Genomic DNA, 18,124 nt, shown 5'->3' on the forward strand with positions numbered 1-18,124 from the left:
TATGTCCATGCCAGTCTCTCACTTTGTCACAGCTTACCCTTCCTGCTCCCCATATCCTCAAGTCCATTCTCTAGTAGGTCTATGTCTTTATTCCTGTCTTGCCCCTAGGTTCTTCATGAACTTTTTTCTTTTTTCTTAGATTCCATATATATGTGTTAGCATACGGTATTTGTTTTTCTCTTTCTGACTTACTTCACTCTGTATGACAGACTCTAGGTCCATCCACCTCACTACAAATAACTCAATTTCATTTCTTTTTATGGCTGAGTAATATTCCACTGTATATATGTGCCACATCTTCTTTATCCATTCATCTGTTGATGGACACTTAGGTTGCTTCCATGTCCTGGCTATTGTACGTAGAGCTGCAATGAACATTTTGGTACATGACTCTTTTTGAATGATGGTTTTCTCAGGGTATATGGCCAGTAGTGGGATTGCTGGGTCGTATGGTAGTTCTATTTTTAGTTTTTTAAGGAACCTCCATACTGTTCTCCATAGTGGCTGTATCAATTTACATTCCCACCAACAGTGCAAGAGGGTTCCCTTTTCTCCACACCCTCTCCAGCATTTATTGTTTGTAGATTTTTTGATGATGGCCATTCTGACCGGTGTGAGATGATATCTCATTGTAGTTTTGACTTGCATTTCTGTAATGATTAATGATGTTGAGCATCCTTTCATGTGTTTGTTGGCAATCTGTATATCTTTGGAGAAATGTCTGTTTAGGTCTTCTGCCCATTTTTGGATTGGGTTGTTTGTTTTTTTTGATATTGAGCTGCATGAGCTGCTTGTAAATTTTGGAGATTAATCTTTTGTCAGTTGCTTCATTTGCAAATATTTTCTCCCATTCTGAGGGTTGTCTTTTCATCTTCTTTATAGTTTCCTTTGCTGTGCAAAAGCTTTTAAGTTTCATTAGGTCCCATTTGTTTATTTTTGTTTTTATTTCCATTTCTCTAGGAGGTGGGTCAAAAAAAAAGGATCTTGCTGTGAATTATGTCATGGAGTGTTCTGCCTATGTTTTCCTCTCAGAGTTTGATAGTGTCTTTTTTAATCTAATTACAACATTACAGACATTTTAATATATCATATTTGAAAAAATAATTGAAATTGCAAATGTTGGATTTTTTTTCCTTAAAATTATAAGTTATAATGCAAGACTCAGGAACGGTTTAAATACTATTCTTAAATCTACTTTTCCTGCCATGCTTTGCATTGGACATCTATATTATTTAGTAAAAAATAGCAATATTCTGGAATTCAGGAAACCTGATAATAGGTAGAGTGTGTGTTAGTAAGGATAACTTTTATACTGTGTTAGTTGATAGATTGCTATTTACTGAATTGTGTACTCTAAATATTTCTAGACTAGGCAATTCAGTTGATCCTCTTGGGATAGATTTCAAAGATATATTTTGCAGGTATAGTTAAATAAATATTGCAAAGTTTGATTCAGAAACTGATTTGCCACTAAAGCAGCTATATGTGACCCAACTTTTTTTTTCTTTTTAGCAAAACTTGAGAGAACAGTGTAGTATAACTAACAATGAAGCCAAAATCCTATAGTCAAATCAGGCTTTCACTGTTAGGCGTGAGGTGGCATTCTGAAAGATGTCTGCTGAATATTTAGGAATAAGAAGTCTTGCTACACTGTAGTATATAGACTATCTGATTTGTTGAAAAGCAGTAGGAAAGGAACCATATTCAGTCATTTGGATAGAGGTACAACATATATCGTAGTTTTAGCACATGAAGGGAAATGGAATTGCTTGTAGTTTAAGGTCATGTACAAGTGGATTTTCTACAGAGTGAGGATTTGAGGGGAACTGAAGGAGGATATTGAAAATGGTTAATAAAATAATAATGTACATTTAAGCTCTTATAAAATGATGAAAAATAATCTAGATATTGAATTTTAAGGTATTGATTTTTTTTTTTTAATTATTTATTTATTTATTTATTTATGGCTGTGTTGGGTCTCCGTTTCTGTGTGAGGGCTTCCTCTAGTTGCGGCAAGTGGGGGCCACTCTTCATCGCGGTGCACGGGCCTCTATCGCGGCCTCTCTTGTTGCGGAGCACAGGCTCCAGATGCGCAGGCTCAGTAATTGTGGCTCACGGGCCTAATTGCCCCGCGGCATGTGGGATCTTCCCAGACCAGGGCTCGAACCCGTGTCCCCTGCATTGGCGGGCAGACTCTCAACCACTGCGCCACCAGGGAAGCCCTAAGGTATTGATTTTATATCATTTTGAAACATCCCACTGTATGCATAGCAAGTACTTAATATTTGTTTACTGTTAAGTTTATGAAATCCCCAGGTGTTCATGATTTTGTATTAGATATTTTTCCAAAGGTAATCCAAAAGGATAAACAATGTATAAAAGGAAAAGTTTGAGGGCAGATGCGTTTTTTTTTTTTAAGTCTAAAGTTAATTGTATTATAAGAAAGAACCTTTTTCTTATAATACAATGAGATACCACTTCACACCATGTGAAGTCGATGGCCTTAAAAATAAAAAAAAGAAAATAACAAGTATTGACGAGGATGTGGAGAAATTAGAACCCTCATACATTACTGGTGGGAATGTAAAGTGGTGCAGCTGCCGTGGGGAACAGTTTGGTGGTTCCTCAAATGACTAAACGTAGACTGACCATATGAACTGACAATTACACTCCTAGATACATACTTCAAAGAATTGAAAAGAAGTATTCAAACAAAAACTTGTATATAAATATTCATAACAGCATCATTCACAAGTGTTAAAAGGTGGAAACAATCCAAATGTTCATCAACAGATGAATGGATGAAAAAAAATGTGGTGTATTCGCACAATGGAATATTATTCAGCCATAAAAAGGAAGGAGGTACTGATACATGGTACAACATGTGGGTGAACCTTGAAAACATTATGCTAAATAAAAGAAGCCAGACAAAAAAAGGCCACATATTGTATCCTTTGTTTATGTAAAATATCCAGAATAGGGAAATCTGTAGAGACAGAAAGCAGATTGGTAGTTTTACCAGGTGCTTTAGTGACTGCTTAATGGGTATGGGGTTTCTCTTTGGAGTGATTAAAAAGTTCTGGAACTAAATAGTGGTGATGGTTGCACAACACTGTGATGCACTTAATGCCACTAAATGGTACACTTTGAAATGGTTAAAATAGTGCATTTTGTACTGTGTATTCACATTAAGGCATGTTTTGAGAAAAAGAGGAAGAATCTGCTTTTGTTTTAGAGTTTATACATTTTAAGAAATTTTGGGAGAGCTGCTATAATAAATGAGTTTTTGTATCCAAGGCTCTCTTTCTAGTGCTCATTGTTTTTCCACATTCATGCGAGGTCAGGTTATTTCAGTGTTTCCCAGACTGTGGTATTCAAAATTATTTTAGGTGATGTGGATATTATTGCTTAAAATGAGGATAAGAAAAAATGAGCAGATCTAGAGAAAAATATGTAGCAGATAATAACATAGGTGAGAAGTAAATAGGCAAAGTTCATGATGATGTTATTCACATGAATGAAGTTTCAGAAATGATGGGTAATCTCAAATTCTGATTTTTCTGGTGAGTTCAATTTAGATAATGACCATCAAGTAAATCTTGTATGTCTATAGTTTATGAACTGGGGACTGGAAAAGGAGAATGGAAAAATGATTTTTAGTTTTAACTTTTTTGTCTGATCCCCTAGCAAAAACAGATCCTAAAAATGAAGAAGAAGAAAAGCGACGAATTGAGGCTCGGCGAGAGAAACAAAGGCGCAGAAGAGAAAAAAACAGTGAGAAATATGGAGATGGATACAGGTTTGTGCTTAGTAGAGTCTGAAAATTGGACTCATAAAAAAACTGCTTCCGGGGTTTGGGGGCGGGAAAATTGAGTAGATGGCCAAAAGGTGTAAACTTCCAATTATAAGATAAATAAGTTCTGGGGATATATTGTACAGCATGGTGACTATTGTTAACAATACTGTATATATATTTGAAGTTGCTAAGAGAGTAGATCTTCAAAGTTCTCGTCACAAGAAAAAAAACTAGTGAAGTGTTGGACGTTAACTAAACTCATTGTGCTCATCATTTCACAATAGATACATGTATCAAATAATTATGTTGTGCATCTTAAACTTACACAGTGTTATATGTCAATCTCAATAAAACTGGAAAAAAGTAAAAAAAGAAAAGATATTTTTTAAAAAGCTGTTACTTTTGGTGTCTTAAGCTGGTGCTGTAGTTGTGTAGAGTTAACCTATGTTTGATTCCTGTCTCAAGGATATTGACAAATATATTCAATTTGCTACTCTCCATCTCTCCCACAACTATTTGGTTGTCAGTGTCTAAAAGAATGCTGTATAATTGTCCTTGGGACTTTCAAGCCACTGGCAATCACTCTTCAGATTTTAAAACTGGAATTCCTCATTTTTGTACATGCACAAGCAATAATCTATCTGGCCAAAAGAGATTGTGATATGTCATTAATTTTATGATACAGACTGATTTCAGAGATGCAGTAAGGAAAAATATGTCTTAGAATCGATAAATTATTGTGTTTAAGCAAACAAAAACAAAAAGAAACCTGTTTCCTTGAAAAGGCAGATACATCAATTTGGATGTGAAAAAATTCCTGAGAGTCAAATGAAAAGGTTTGATCAAAGATATATAGGAATGGGACTTCCCTGGTGGCTCAGTGGTTAAGAATCCGCCTGCCAGTGCAGGGGACACGGGTTCGAACCCTGGTCCAGGAAGATCTCACATGGCGTGGAGCAACTAGGCCCATGCGCCACAACTACTGAGCCTGTGCTCTAGAACCCGCGAGCCACAACTACTGAGCCCACGTCCCACAACTACTGAAGCCCGCACGCCTAGAGCCCCATGCTCTGCAACAGGAGAAGCCACCACAATGAGAAGCCCACACACCACAATGAAGAGTAGCCCCTGCTCACCGCAACTAGAGAAAGCCCGCACGCAGCAACAAAGACCCAACACAGCCAAAAAAAAAAAGATACATAGGAATGATTTTGATTTTTTGATATTTACAGTCATCGCACAGTGGATTGGTTCTAGGACCACCACCCCTCCTACCCGACCCCCACCCCCGCCAGACCTTCGAATACCAAAATCTCAGGATGCTCAAACACCTCTATGAGGGTTTTCATCTTACTAAGATAAGAAAACTAAGATAAGAAAACTAAGGCCCAGAGAAGTTAAGTTGCCTGAGGTCACATAAGGGTGCTAGGAAATAAACCCAGCAGTAGATATCAGATCCTATACTCGTACTTAGAAAAATAAATATAATAGTACTGTAAGGAATTAGTTGGAAAATGGAGACTAGAGGCAAAGAAACCAATTAGGAAACTAGTGTCATAATTCGAGGAAAAGGAAGTAACAAGAATATATGAGGTAGGAATAATTAAATGGCAGAAAAAGGGAAAATTCATTCTGGAGTGGCTCCTGAGCTTCTAAATGAGTGCATTTGTCCAGTCCAGGCTGATTAGTCATCCTGAAGTGATTTTTAGAGGGCAAGACTTTTGATCATCCAAGAGCTCTAACAGAGAATTATGGTTGTCTGATGTTCCACCTGGCTTTGTTGTCACTACTTTAGTGGTTTGGAAGCTTGAGGATGGAACAGAGTGTAAAATAAGTAGCAGAACTTCAGAACTTGATACTGCTTGAAGTTTGCTCTGGCTTTCTAACTGATCTAGACTTGAAGTGGATAGTTTAGGATTAGATTAAGTAGATCCATTGATCCATCTTTCATACCCAGAAGCTCCAGTGTGGGCCAGCAATGCCATTTGGTATAATAACAGTGTCCAGACAGGTACTTAGATACTATCTTTTTCTCACTTAAGCTAAATTTAAATCAACCATTAAATGGAAGAGAGGAAATCATTTATGCTGGGAAAATTAATTTTATTGGTATAGTCTTATGAACTCTGAAAAAGTAAATAAGGTAATATTTAAAGAAAAACTTTTTTTTCCTTTACAGAATGGCATTCACATGTTCATTTTGTAAATTTCGAACATTTGAAGAAAAAGATATTGAACTGCATCTGGAAAGTTCTTCACACCAGGAAACATTAGATCATATTCAAAAACAAACCAAATTCGATAAAGTAGTTATGGAGTTTTTGCATGTAAGTAGCTGTTTTTGAAGTGAGAAGCACTTTATCTGACATTTGAATTTCTTATATTTTCATAGTTTCCCATCTTTCTCCCATTTTCTGTTTCTAAGAATTTAATTTACTCTTCACTTAAAGAAAGAGTTGTTTTAAAATTAGCTCAGAAGTAGATGTGAATTCCTCTTTCATAGATTTTAGATTTGTTATTTGAGAGTACATTTTACATTTTTCACAGTAGTTTCTGGCAGAGGTGTCAGGAAAAAAATTCCTTTAACAGCTGTTTATTGATACAGAATCAGCTGTCATCTATTAACAATCTTCTGTGTACCTGGTGTTGTGCTGGGTACTTTTCTTCATATTTCATTTCAGCCTTATACTAACTCCTCTTTATCCTAAAAGATCATGCTCAGAGCAGTTCAGTGACTTTCAATAAATGGAAGTCTGAATTCAGAGCCAGAGAGCCTGGTGTTTGATTAGTGTCCTGTATATTATCAGAATGTGGTCATCAGTTCAACAGTTTTTCTTGAATACTTACGGAAGGTGCTGTTCAGGCACTGAAGACAAAGACACTCCCCTCAGTGAACTAACAATAATTGGAAATCGAACACACTCACACTTACACAGATGACACTATTAAGTGGAAGGCCCCAGAGTGATGTAGGTATAGGCAGAAGTGGCTTGGAGAAGGGGTGGATAGTTGGGGCCAGGGCTGGATCTGGACTGCTAACTGTACATACAATTAATTTGGGCAAAAGAGATGGAGTTGTTAGAAGTACAGGGATCATTTACTCCTCTATATCCTTGCAGAATTGTGTACCTTAATTAAAATTTCTTTCTGTAATTTTGTTTAACTGGTTCCTAACTGTTATTTAGGACTTAAGTATTCACCTGTCCTGAGAAGATCTCTTGCCTATTCAGCTGTCTTCGATCTCTCTCTCTCTGTGTGCCTAAAATACATCTTGAAAAGTAAATACTTTTTGTAGTTTCCTGGTACTTTATAGTAGTCTTTCCAACTAAATTGTAAGCTCCTTGGGAACATTTACTAGTTCTTATATAACAGATATTGTTATCTTCCATAGGCCAAGCATGGTGCTAGGCCTATACTCTGTGCTCACCGAAAACTTTTTGGATTCTTTCTATTTTGTTTTCTAGGAATGTATGGTAAATAAATTCAAGAAAACATCTATTCGTAAGCAACAGACAAATAATCAAACAGAAGTAGTCAAAATAATTGAAAAAGATGTTATGGAAGGTAAGTATTTAAACAAATTGATTTAGAAATTTACATATATATTTTACATACCATAACCTATTTCAGTGTAAATGATGCCCATTAGAGCAGGGGTCCCCAACCCCTGGGCCATGGACCAGTACCGGTCTGTGTCCTGTTAGGAACCAGGCTGCATAGCAGGAGGTGAGCGGTGGGCAAGCGAGCAAAGTTTCATCTGTATTTACAGCCACTCCCCATCGCTTGAGTTACCGCCTGAGCTCCGCTTCCTATTAGATCAGCGGCGGCATTAGATTCTCATAGGAGCTCGAACCCTACTGTGAACCTCGCATGTGAGGGATCTAGGTTGCATGCTCCTTATGGGAATCTAATGCCTGATGATCTGAGGTGGAGCTGAGGTGGTGATGCTAGCGCTGGGGTGTGACTGCAAACACAGATTATCATTAGCAGAGAGGTTTGACTGCACAGAGACCATAATAGATCAATTGCTTACAGGCTCATATCAAAACCCTATCAGTGAGTGGCAAGTGAAAACAAGCTCAGGGCTCCCACTGATTCTGCATTATGGTGAGTTGTATACTTATTTCATTATATATTACAGTGTAATAATAATAGAAATAAAGTGCACAATAAATGTGCTTGAAACGTCCCGAAACCATCCCTCCCAACCCCGTCCATGGAAAAATTGTCTTCCACAAAATCGGTCCCTGGTGCCAAAAAGGTTGGGGACCGCTGCAATAGAGTGATATAGTACATAGTCATATGTGGTAGGCCTGAGTGGGTTATCAGAAATGGAATCCTTTGATTCCTGTTCTCATGCTTACAAATTTATCACTACCTGCCCTTACGTCTTTCACTTCATTTCCTTCATAGAGGAAAACTCAGCTTTGCCTCCACATGGAAGATACAGTTGTCCCTAGGTTCCGAGAGAGATTGGTTTCAGGACCTGCTTCGGGTACCAAAATCCGCAGATGCTCAGGTCCCGTAGTTGGCTCTCCAGTGTCCATGGATGCAGAAGCCATGGATACAGAGGGCCGCCTGTACTTCTGTATGTCCTCTGTCTCTCTTATACCTTCTCATAAGCCCCAGAGGAAAAGAAAAAAACATAGACACTAGTTCCTCTAAAACCTGCCTTTCTGTTTAAACAGCCACACTTCTTTAAGCATAGTCCACACTGGTCTCTCTTTTTTCATTCTCATTTATTACTTTACCCACAGCAGACAAGTTTCTGCTACCATTAGTCTACTGAAACTGCTATGACAGAGGTTACCAACACCAACTTCAGTATGTTCTTTTGAATCATTATCTTTCTTCTGCAACATTCTCCACTGATAACTGTATTCTTTGTGAATCTGTTTCCTCCCTTGGTTTCTGTGGTATCTCAGTGCCCTGATGTTTTCTTTATTCCCTTGTCATTTTTATTCTTTGTGCTTTTCCTTCTCTACTAAGCTTTGGAAGTTGGTATTTTTCAGTATTGTCAGTCCCATTATCATCTCTATATATCTTCCTGATGAATGAATTTACATACAGTTTAAATCAACATCTATATGTTGATTACTTATAGACCTATATCTTTAGCACAGATCTCTTCTAACTCCAATCTCCTACATCCAACTGCCTACTGACATCTCTCTTTAGCAGTCTCACAAAGTGAACATATCCAGAAAATTTATCCTCCCCTTGAGCGTCCTCCACCCCAAAAAGAAAACAAAACAAAAACTTAACAAATATCTCCTCATTTATCTTGGAAAGTGGCCCCATCATCAAAACCAGAACTTTGAAGTTAATCTTAGTACTCACCTTTACTATGTCTGTAGCATTGTGTTCTGTCGGTTCTATCTTTTAAATATGTACCAAGTCTGTTTCTTTACTTCCTCTTTAAATATTGAATTTGTTCAAAGCTTTATCTGTTCTCTTGGCAATTACAGTATTTTTCTAACTAGTTTCCTTACTTTTAGTCTTTCTTATCTTTAACTTTACTACATGATTTTATTACTTCAAGAATTTTCAGTGGCTTCCCCATCCTGCACAGAATAAAGTTCAGATTCCTAGGCATGGCATACAAAGCTCTTCATGATCTAGGCCCTGCTTTTTTTCCCTGTCGTCCCTTCTTTATAGTCTGTGCCCCAGCCATATTGAATTACTTGTAATTCCCAGAAAGTGCCATTTTCTCTTATATCCTTCCCTTGCACAGGCAGTTGTCTTTATGTATCTGATGGAGATTGGTTCTAGGACTTCCCTGCAGATAACAAAATCCATGATGCTCAAGTCCCTTGTATAAAATGGGTGTAGTATTTGCTTATAAACTATGCATGTCCTCTTATATACTTTAAATCATCTCTGGATTACTTACGATACTTAATACAGTATAAATGCTGTGTAAATAATTGTCAGCATGGAATTCTGCTTTTTGGAACTTTCTGGAATTTTTTTTTTTTTAATATTTTCTACCTTTTTTTAAAAAAATATTTTCTATTTAAAAAATTCAGCCATGGTTGGTTGAATCTGCAGATGTGGAACCGGCTGATACAGATGGTCACAGTACTAGTACCTTACAATGTTACTTCAAGAATGAAATATAAGATCATGGGGATCTTTTTATTGAATTGAAGCTACATGTTGTCTACTCTTTTCTTAATCGACTGTCATGATAAGTTCAGTTGCCCAAAGGAAGAGCCAAGTCAAGTTTTTCAACATAAAAAAATACATGGTTCTTTAAAAGTGATATAATTCCAAGGAAACTGGTGTGTTCCCAACAGGTTTTCATGTGCAGCGTTTAAAGAAAATTCCTGTGAATATACATATAACTTATTAATTTAACATATTTACTGAGGTCCTATTGTGTGTCAGGCATTGTTGCTAAGAGCCAAACATACAGTGATAAGCCAGGGAGCCAAAGCTGTTACTCTCTTTCTATTGGGATGTGCAGAAATCAACAAATAAAATAGGTTTTAAAAACATATAAAGTAGCCTTCACCTGTAATACACCTCAGTCACCATTTTTAAGATCTAACGTATGTTTTTGTTCCTTATGAATACAATTTTGACATATTTTTCTAGTCCCTACCCACCCACATTCATAAGCATGGAAATTCTTATTTTACTAGAAAATCAACCTTTTTTTTTATATTATATTTTTTGGGGTTGGACTTATAGACCTCAGAGCATCAGTGTATAACATGATTAGGAAATATAATGTAATTATACTTTATAATTTTAATCTTTTATCCATATAGTTTTGAATCTATATATGCAGATGTATGAGATATAGCAAAAGAACTCTACCTATATACTCTGATCCTTTTTTTGGAAGAAGGGGTATAAATAATCATGGAAATGAAATAGTGAAAACTTGATTTGTCAGAAGTATGTGAATCACTACTTATTAATAGTTGCATTTCTTTTGTAGGTGTTACTGCAGATGATCACATGATGAAAGTAGAGACTGTTCACTGCAGTGCTTGCAGTGTGTATATCCCTGCTTTACATAGCTCAGTTCAGCAGCACTTAAAATCTCCTGATCATATCAAAGGGAAGCAGGCAAGTTTTAATTTGTCTTAATGAAGTCATTGAATTATTCATTAATCCCTTATTGCCCTTTAAAGGCTGTTGTTTCACACCTACCTACTTGTGTACAATCCAATTAATCTCATGAGTGAATTACTGTAAAGGTACTTAGAGAGACAGTGTAATACAGTGGTTAAGTGTAGTATTGTGGGCTCTGGAGCAAGACTTCTCTGTTTGAATCCTGGTTCAGTACATACATGTGTTAAGCAAGTAATAAACTTTTCTTTGTCTAAGTTTCCTTATCTGTAAAATGAGGATGGATAACCACTCTTCTCTTATATGACTGATTAAGGATTAGGTTAATTAAAATATAAAAGGCACTTAAAGTAGTGCCTGGCACATAGGAGGCATTCAGGAAATCATAGCTGTTGTTGAACGGTTCTGTTTATTGTTAACATTTTTTAAACGTGGTACAAAATGATTTTATGAGTGTGTGTGTATTTTAGAACAAAAAAGAAAGACTTGGTTATAGCATACATTTTGATGACTGGGAAAAATAAATTTAAAAAGTAGGATTACCAGTTACTATCTATTGTTACATTTTTAGTAGAATTTACTCAAAAATTCTAGGAAAAATTTACTATTTTCTTCTTGATTAGTATATTTCTGCTTCTGTGTTGGTTTTATTTAGTCAAATTTATTTCAAATAAAAATATTTACTTTGTGAGAAATTAGTTTGTTTGAAAAGCAAATTTAAAAATTCAAATATTAAAGACTTAAGTTTTAAATAGAGCATTCCTGAGTCTTAAATTCATATTTTGTATTGACGTGAACCTCATTTAACTCAGATTTTTTTAACCACTTTGAGCATGTACAATCTTTTTTTAAATCTTTGTCCTTTCTCTTTTTTGATATTCCCTTGACACCTTTTTGGCAATTAGACATTCCATTTTATTACCTTTCCTCCTTTGTATAATATATTCTTGTACTATTTACAGCCCAGAGAAAGACTAATTACTCTAGCAGTATGAAAAATTAGTCGTTTTTTTGATAGCGTGAAAATGAATAGTTGGAGTAGCTGGGGCTGGGGGAGTTGGATGTAGCGTGAAAAGGAGAGAAAACAACTGTTTAGTAGACCCAGACTTAGAGTGTTTAGTGACTAAGTGTTTTTTGCTGAAGTTGATTGGCTTTTTGAATCTTCATTGTTTTAATTCATAGATGATTTAGATTGTGGTCACAGTAGCTGTTGTTGCCTTAGAACTTAATTTGCCAGAAAATAAGTCATTTAATTCTAAGGATTCGAGCATGCAGTCATTTTAATTAAGGAAATATTTTTCATGACATGGTTTTCAGGTATCTCAGTGTGTTCTGTTTTTCATAGGCTTATAAGGAACAAATAAAAAGAGAGAGTGTCTTGACTGCTACAAGCATTTTAAATAATCCAATAGTGAAGGCGCGATATGAACGTTTTATTAAGGTAAGATTTTAGTGCAAAAACTTTAGGTTATATTGTAGTATTGTAATAGTTAAATGATGATATGGTAACTCTTTGTGATATTTAATATAGTACAAAATTAGGAGAATTTTACTTAATATTGTACATATAGGTAAAAAAAATATCTTTTTTCCTAATTATTGGGATTTGTTGGGGGAGGGAGCAATAAGCCATTCCTTTCTTATCGCCTTTCTAGCTCTGGGTCATTTGAGAGATACACAGGAGTCTGATAGAAGACCCAAATGTCAGACCCAATATTATCCTTGATTTTTTAAAAAAAGAGTGACTTGGTGGATATGTCTTAGATAGTCTAGTATTTCACTCCTAGACAGACTCACCTCCCCCCAACTTCTGTTACTGGTTCAGCTGGGCAGCAACAGGGTTCTCCTGGTCTATCACATGGCGTAGAACAAAGTAGAATGTACCCTTTCTGTTGCTAAGAAGACGCAAAAGAGGGTCTTGATGCCCAACTCAATCCCTTCTTTCCCCTCTTTTGAGTCTTCCTAGCAAAGAGAAATTCCAAAGAGGAATGATGTATCCAATTTTTAGTTCTTTTTCTAAGCATACCAATTAGATAAGTCATTCCTCTTCCTTGGATAAAAGTTGGAGGGGAAGTAGGAAGATCAGATATGTTGCTTCAGAAAAACAGCTCCCTTATAGAATCAGGAGGCCAGGAGGAAAGAGGTTTGCTTCTAATGTTAGGAAACTCAGAGGTGAACAGTTAGGTATACCTGGCCTACTGCTTCTCAGGCTTTTTGCCATATATTATTCCAGTAATCCTTCTTTACATATTATGAGCACTTACTGTATAAATAAGAAACTTATTATTATTCAGGAAATTAATAGAAATTTTTAAAGGTTAGTTTTTGAGCCTTTATAAAATAATACCTCATTTAAAATCATCCTGCGCTGAAGTGAGCCTGTTATGTTGAAGATTAACAAAAGTGTTATTTACGTTAGTAACTAAATATTTTATAAATTAGAGAAGTTTTGTTTATTTTGGCTGTTGTGATTAATAGGTACTATTTGATGATCATTAAATTGTTATATATGTATATCTAATATAAATATATATATTTAGTGATCATTAAATTATTCCTCAACCAGATGACTTCCAAGCTGAATAAAATCTCAGTTCTTTCAGCTTGTTCCTGAGGGCCCTATTTTCTGATTTGTCCTATTTGGCACTGTTTACTGAACTCTTGACACCACTTTTAAAAAGTGAATGCAGGGCTTCCCTGGTGGCGCAGTGGTTGAGAGTCTGCCTGCCAGTGCGGGGGACACGGGTTCGAGCCCTGGTCTGGGAAGATCCCACATGCCGCGGAGCAACTGGGCCCGTGAGCCACAACTACTGAGCCTGCGCGTCTGGAGCCTGTGCTCTGCAACAAGAGAGGCCGCAGTAGTGAGAGGCCCGCGCACCGCAATGAAGAGTGGCCCCCGCTTGCCACAACTAGAGAAGGCCCTCGCACAGAAACGAAGACCCAACACAGCCAAAAATAAATAAATAAATTAATTAATTAAAAAAAAAAAAAAGTGAATGCAGCCCTAATTGAAATCCAATTTTGTGGGAGATATGGCATCAAAAAGATTAAAGCACCATAGCTAAATTAGGAAATATTAAATTTTTTATCCTTGCTGTATCACAGACTTTTGAGAAGTTAATGGTTTCTATTGATGCGTGAAAGTAATTTTTAATGAGAGAAGAATACAAATTAGAATTCCTATGTAGGGTTTTCAAGCGACACTTTAGAGTCACTTCATGGAATGGGAGACATCACTAAGTGGGAGTGTCTTGCTCATGTGCATCTTGTGGAGAAAGTACCTGAACTGAGGAGAACTCTTCTAGAACCTTGTTACTTCCATGTGATCCAAGGATCCAGCAGTATTGACATCACCTGGGAGCTCATTAGAAATACAGTTTCAGTTCATATCTGGGCCTGTTGAATAAGAATCTTCATTTTAACAAGATCCCAGTTGATTTATATACATGTTAAAATTCAAGAAGCACTGGTGTCACATGACTCAGTGATGTCCTTTGTCCAGCATTTTTTGTCCAGCATTCCTGTCTGCTCTGTTCCCTGCTGTCTGCTCTGTTTCTAGTTGTTCTAGATGTCTGCAGAACATCCTCTGCTCATAATCCATGGCTTTAAAACACTTTCATCTTTACGTGCTCTCAGAATGACAAAATACCTTTTTTAATCTGTGCCCCGTGATATAATCAGTTCATCAATTTCTCCCACTTCTCCAGCTATATCATCTTGTTCTGCCTTCACTCCCTGGCCTGGACACTCATGGTTAGCCCTTACGACAATGCAGTGCTGCCATTCGAAAATTCTTTACTTAATTGTTCTACCACTTACCAGTTCTTAACTCTGCCATCTATGGTTAGCTTTACTACTGTCTTTCCTGCTAAAAATATGGAATTATGCTAGTACTATGTTTGCCAGATTTTCACTGCAATTCACAATGATTTTACTTATTATCAATCAATGTAATGTGCTTCCCGTAGTGACTATTTCAAACTTTCCACTCTTCACATATCCGGATTTCATTCTTACTCCCTTCACTTACCATATTCTTATCTCTTCTCTTGCTTTAGGGAGGTTGGACGGTTAGATGTGAACTCTATAACTTTTCTCCTTTTTACTTTAGAATTATGTATCTTTTTTCTCACCCTTATTGTTGTCTGTGAAGGAAAACACTCTTTTTTTGCCCTTCATCTGTGTTCTTGTTTCATCAGTTATCTCTCTCCTTACTTTCATCTGATTTTTTTTCCTGTTTATTATCTTACTATTCTTCCCCAAAGAGACATGCTTTTGAGTTCCCTAAACTAAAAATGACTTAACTTTTCCTAGACTCTAGCCCTTCTTATCTTATTATCTCTTTTCTTACTATCATATTTGAAAAGGTAATTAACCTACATTGTGCTCTTTGCTTCCTATATATTATTCACTCTTTAATCTAGTATTTCCCAATTGGAGATGTGATTAGAATTCCCTGTGAAGCTAAAATCAAATAAAAAAGCTACCCAGGCCCCTTATAAAAGACCTTCTGAATTAGGGTTTCTCAAACTTCTCTGATAAAGATCTCCCTAAATCCTTCTTAAATATGCAGATTACCAGACTTCTTTCCTGGACAGTTTGATTCAGAAAGTTTAGGTCTGAAACTAATTCAGGAATTTGTGCTTTTAGCAAGAGCTCCAGTACTTGATTAAATTAAAATATTGGCGTATGGGGTCTGGGCCTGTGTGTTTTGAGAGCTTAGGAGGAAATTGTGCAGATTCATTCTTGGGCAGTCGTTGCTGTCCAACTTCCATTTACATCATACTTTTGAAACTCTTCTAAGATTACCAGTGACTTAATTTAATTTTCAGATAAAAAATTTTAACATTTTATTGTTTATTATTTTAAACATACAAAAGTAAAGGGAATAGTATAATAAATCCTTTACGTACCCTTACTCAGTTTAATATTTATCAGCTTTAGTGAACTTTTTCAGTTCTTTTCTGTTACCTGTTTGTATCATTTGACACTGTTGATCTGTTGATTTATTCTTGAAACTTTGTTTTGCTAGATGATATTTTACTATCCTGGGTTTCTTCCTGCATTGAGTATTCCTTTTCTAACTTCTGTCCCCATGTACAAGCCTTTTCCATAGGTTTTATTCTCAGCCCTTTTTTTCTACTTACTTCCTCAGCCCTACCCTGGGCTTTCCTATTTAAGACCTGGCTTCACTATTCACTCTGTGCAGGCAATTCACAAATCTAAATATCTTATTTTGAAGTCTCTTCTCTTTTTTAGTTGCAAATTTATAGTTGCCTATTAGACATTTAGATATCTTAAATTCCAATTATATATAGCATATACCTGCTTCTCTTTCCCCGTCTTAATTTATCCATTCTGTTAATGGTGTCACCACATCTTTTACCCTTTCCTTTCCTGGGCTATTAGAGTAGCCCCCTCACTAGTATTTCTTCTCTTGCTACTTCCATTCATCCTGCATCTTCCTAACTGGAATATCTTAAAGTGTAGTACCATCTTATACTTCCCTGCTTTAAAAACCTTCATTGCCTCTTCATTTCTTACATCATTAATATAGCCTTCTAATATGCTCCAATTTATGAGACATCATACAGATACATAATTTAAGTATTTAAATAAATGAAAATATTAAAATTGTATCTGTGAACGTTTAGTGAATTAAAGATGTCTATTTTTTTAAAGTAAAAGGCATGATACCTAATACGTTTCTGATTTTCATTTGGGTTTTTAAAAGTACTTGATTTTCATTTGAATTTTGTAAAGAGAACTTGCAACAGTAGTGCACTGAATATTGATGTAATTAAGTAAAACATAAATCTTCATCTGCTTTGTTTTATGGAGTATAAAGTAATGACTTCAGGAATTTATATACCCACATTGGTATGAAATAAGTACTCAACAAATATTAAATGAATTTGTTATAAGTTGAAATTAAAAGTTTCAAATAGTATTTATTTTTAATGGTATAGCAAATAAAAATTTCACTGATAAAAAATGAATGTGCTGACTTTAAAAGCTATTGTTTTTCATGTTTTTAGGGTGAGAATCCCTTTGAAATTCAAGATCATTCTCAAGATCAGCAAATAGAAGGAGATGAGGAGGAGGAGGAAAAGATTGACGAACCTATTGAAGAAGAGGAAGAGGAAGAGGAGGAAGAAGAAGAGGAAGTGGGGGAAGTAGAGGAAGTAGAAGAAGTGGAGGAAGTAGAGGAAGTGGGAGAAGGTGGAGGAGTAGAAGGAGTGGGGGACACAGAGGAAGGAGGGGACGTAGAGGGAGAGGGGGAAGTAGGGGCAGTGGAGGAAGGAGAGGGAGAAGGAGAGGGAGTAGGGGAAGTAGAGGAAGAAGCAGCAAAGGAAGAGCCTGTCGGCTTCCCCGTTGACCAACCAGAAGAAAATTAAATATAAGGTATTAGTCAGTTTTAAAAGAAGCTTTAAATTTCTGTCCCAATGTGGAAAAGGGTAAGAATATCAGTAGTTTAAAATATGAGAGTTAACACCCATGTTGCATGCATTCCACAGATTACAATTTGTTTTATATAATTTCTAAATGTTTGGCATTTGTTTAATAAAATGAAGGTAAGACTATTTTAGTTTAGTTTTTATAGCTACCTAACTTAGATTCAATAAATTGTTTGTATAATTTTTAAGCTTAATTTTTATTACTTTATTGGTGTTGAGGATAACAGATGTATATTGTTAGTATATCTATTCTAATCATTTGAACTTAAATGCTGCTCTTGGGAGTATATATTCAAGTGTGCATTAATGTTTTCAATACTTACCCTAGAAGAGATGAATTGGGCAAGTATTTTGTGCTCTGTGTATTTTTTTACTGCATTGGACATTGAATATAGTAATTTGCGTTAAGATACGCTTAAAACCTTTTTGTGACCATGTTTCCCTTTGTAGCAATAAAATGTTTTTTACAAAAATTCTCTCCCTGGCTTAGCAATTTAAAATGAAACAGAATTCATCAATTAAATGAGTATATAAAATCAGGATTTGCCTTAATGTATGAGTTCAGCTTATAAGTGTTTTAAGATAATTGGAAGACTTGAATTAAAAAAATTTACTTCACTTTTTTTTAAGTATGATTAAAATATTTTAAAACATGTTTCAAATAGAAGTCAGTCTGTAACTGACCTTTTTATATTTGTTTTAATTCATTCCTTTTCTCTGTGCCTGTGTCAGATCTTGAAATCTTCTTGGAAATACATTTGAATACAAATAATTGTTCATAGTTATG

General features: G+C 35.8%; 1 protein-coding gene across 4 annotated transcripts in view; it reads left to right on the forward strand.

Annotated features, from left to right (window-relative positions):
* ZNF326 (zinc finger protein 326) overlaps window positions 1-17,830 on the forward strand; it is a 36,106-nt gene extending 18,276 nt beyond the window's left edge. For 2 of the 4 annotated variants that reach the window (XM_068540264.1, XM_068540265.1), the window contains exons 3-8: window positions 3,688-3,799; window positions 5,976-6,123; window positions 7,261-7,360; window positions 10,746-10,876; window positions 12,225-12,320; window positions 16,918-17,830. In XM_068540264.1, the coding sequence (XP_068396365.1) occupies window positions 3,688-3,799; window positions 5,976-6,123; window positions 7,261-7,360; window positions 10,746-10,876; window positions 12,225-12,320; window positions 16,918-17,277 (947 nt within the window). In that variant the 3' untranslated portion in view covers window positions 17,278-17,830. Of the gene's footprint in view, window positions 1-3,687; window positions 3,800-5,975; window positions 6,124-7,260; window positions 7,361-7,831; window positions 8,276-10,745; window positions 10,877-12,224; window positions 12,321-16,917 lie in introns of those variants that run through there. The other 2 variants (XM_068540262.1, XM_068540263.1) reach the window with 2 other exon arrangements.
* The last annotated feature ends 294 nt before the right edge of the window (window positions 17,831-18,124 follow it).

The sequence above is a fragment of the Eschrichtius robustus genome, chromosome 3 (genome assembly GCF_028021215.1).
Source record: "Eschrichtius robustus isolate mEscRob2 chromosome 3, mEscRob2.pri, whole genome shotgun sequence".
In the NCBI taxonomy this organism is placed as follows: domain Eukaryota; kingdom Metazoa; phylum Chordata; class Mammalia; order Artiodactyla; family Eschrichtiidae; genus Eschrichtius; species Eschrichtius robustus.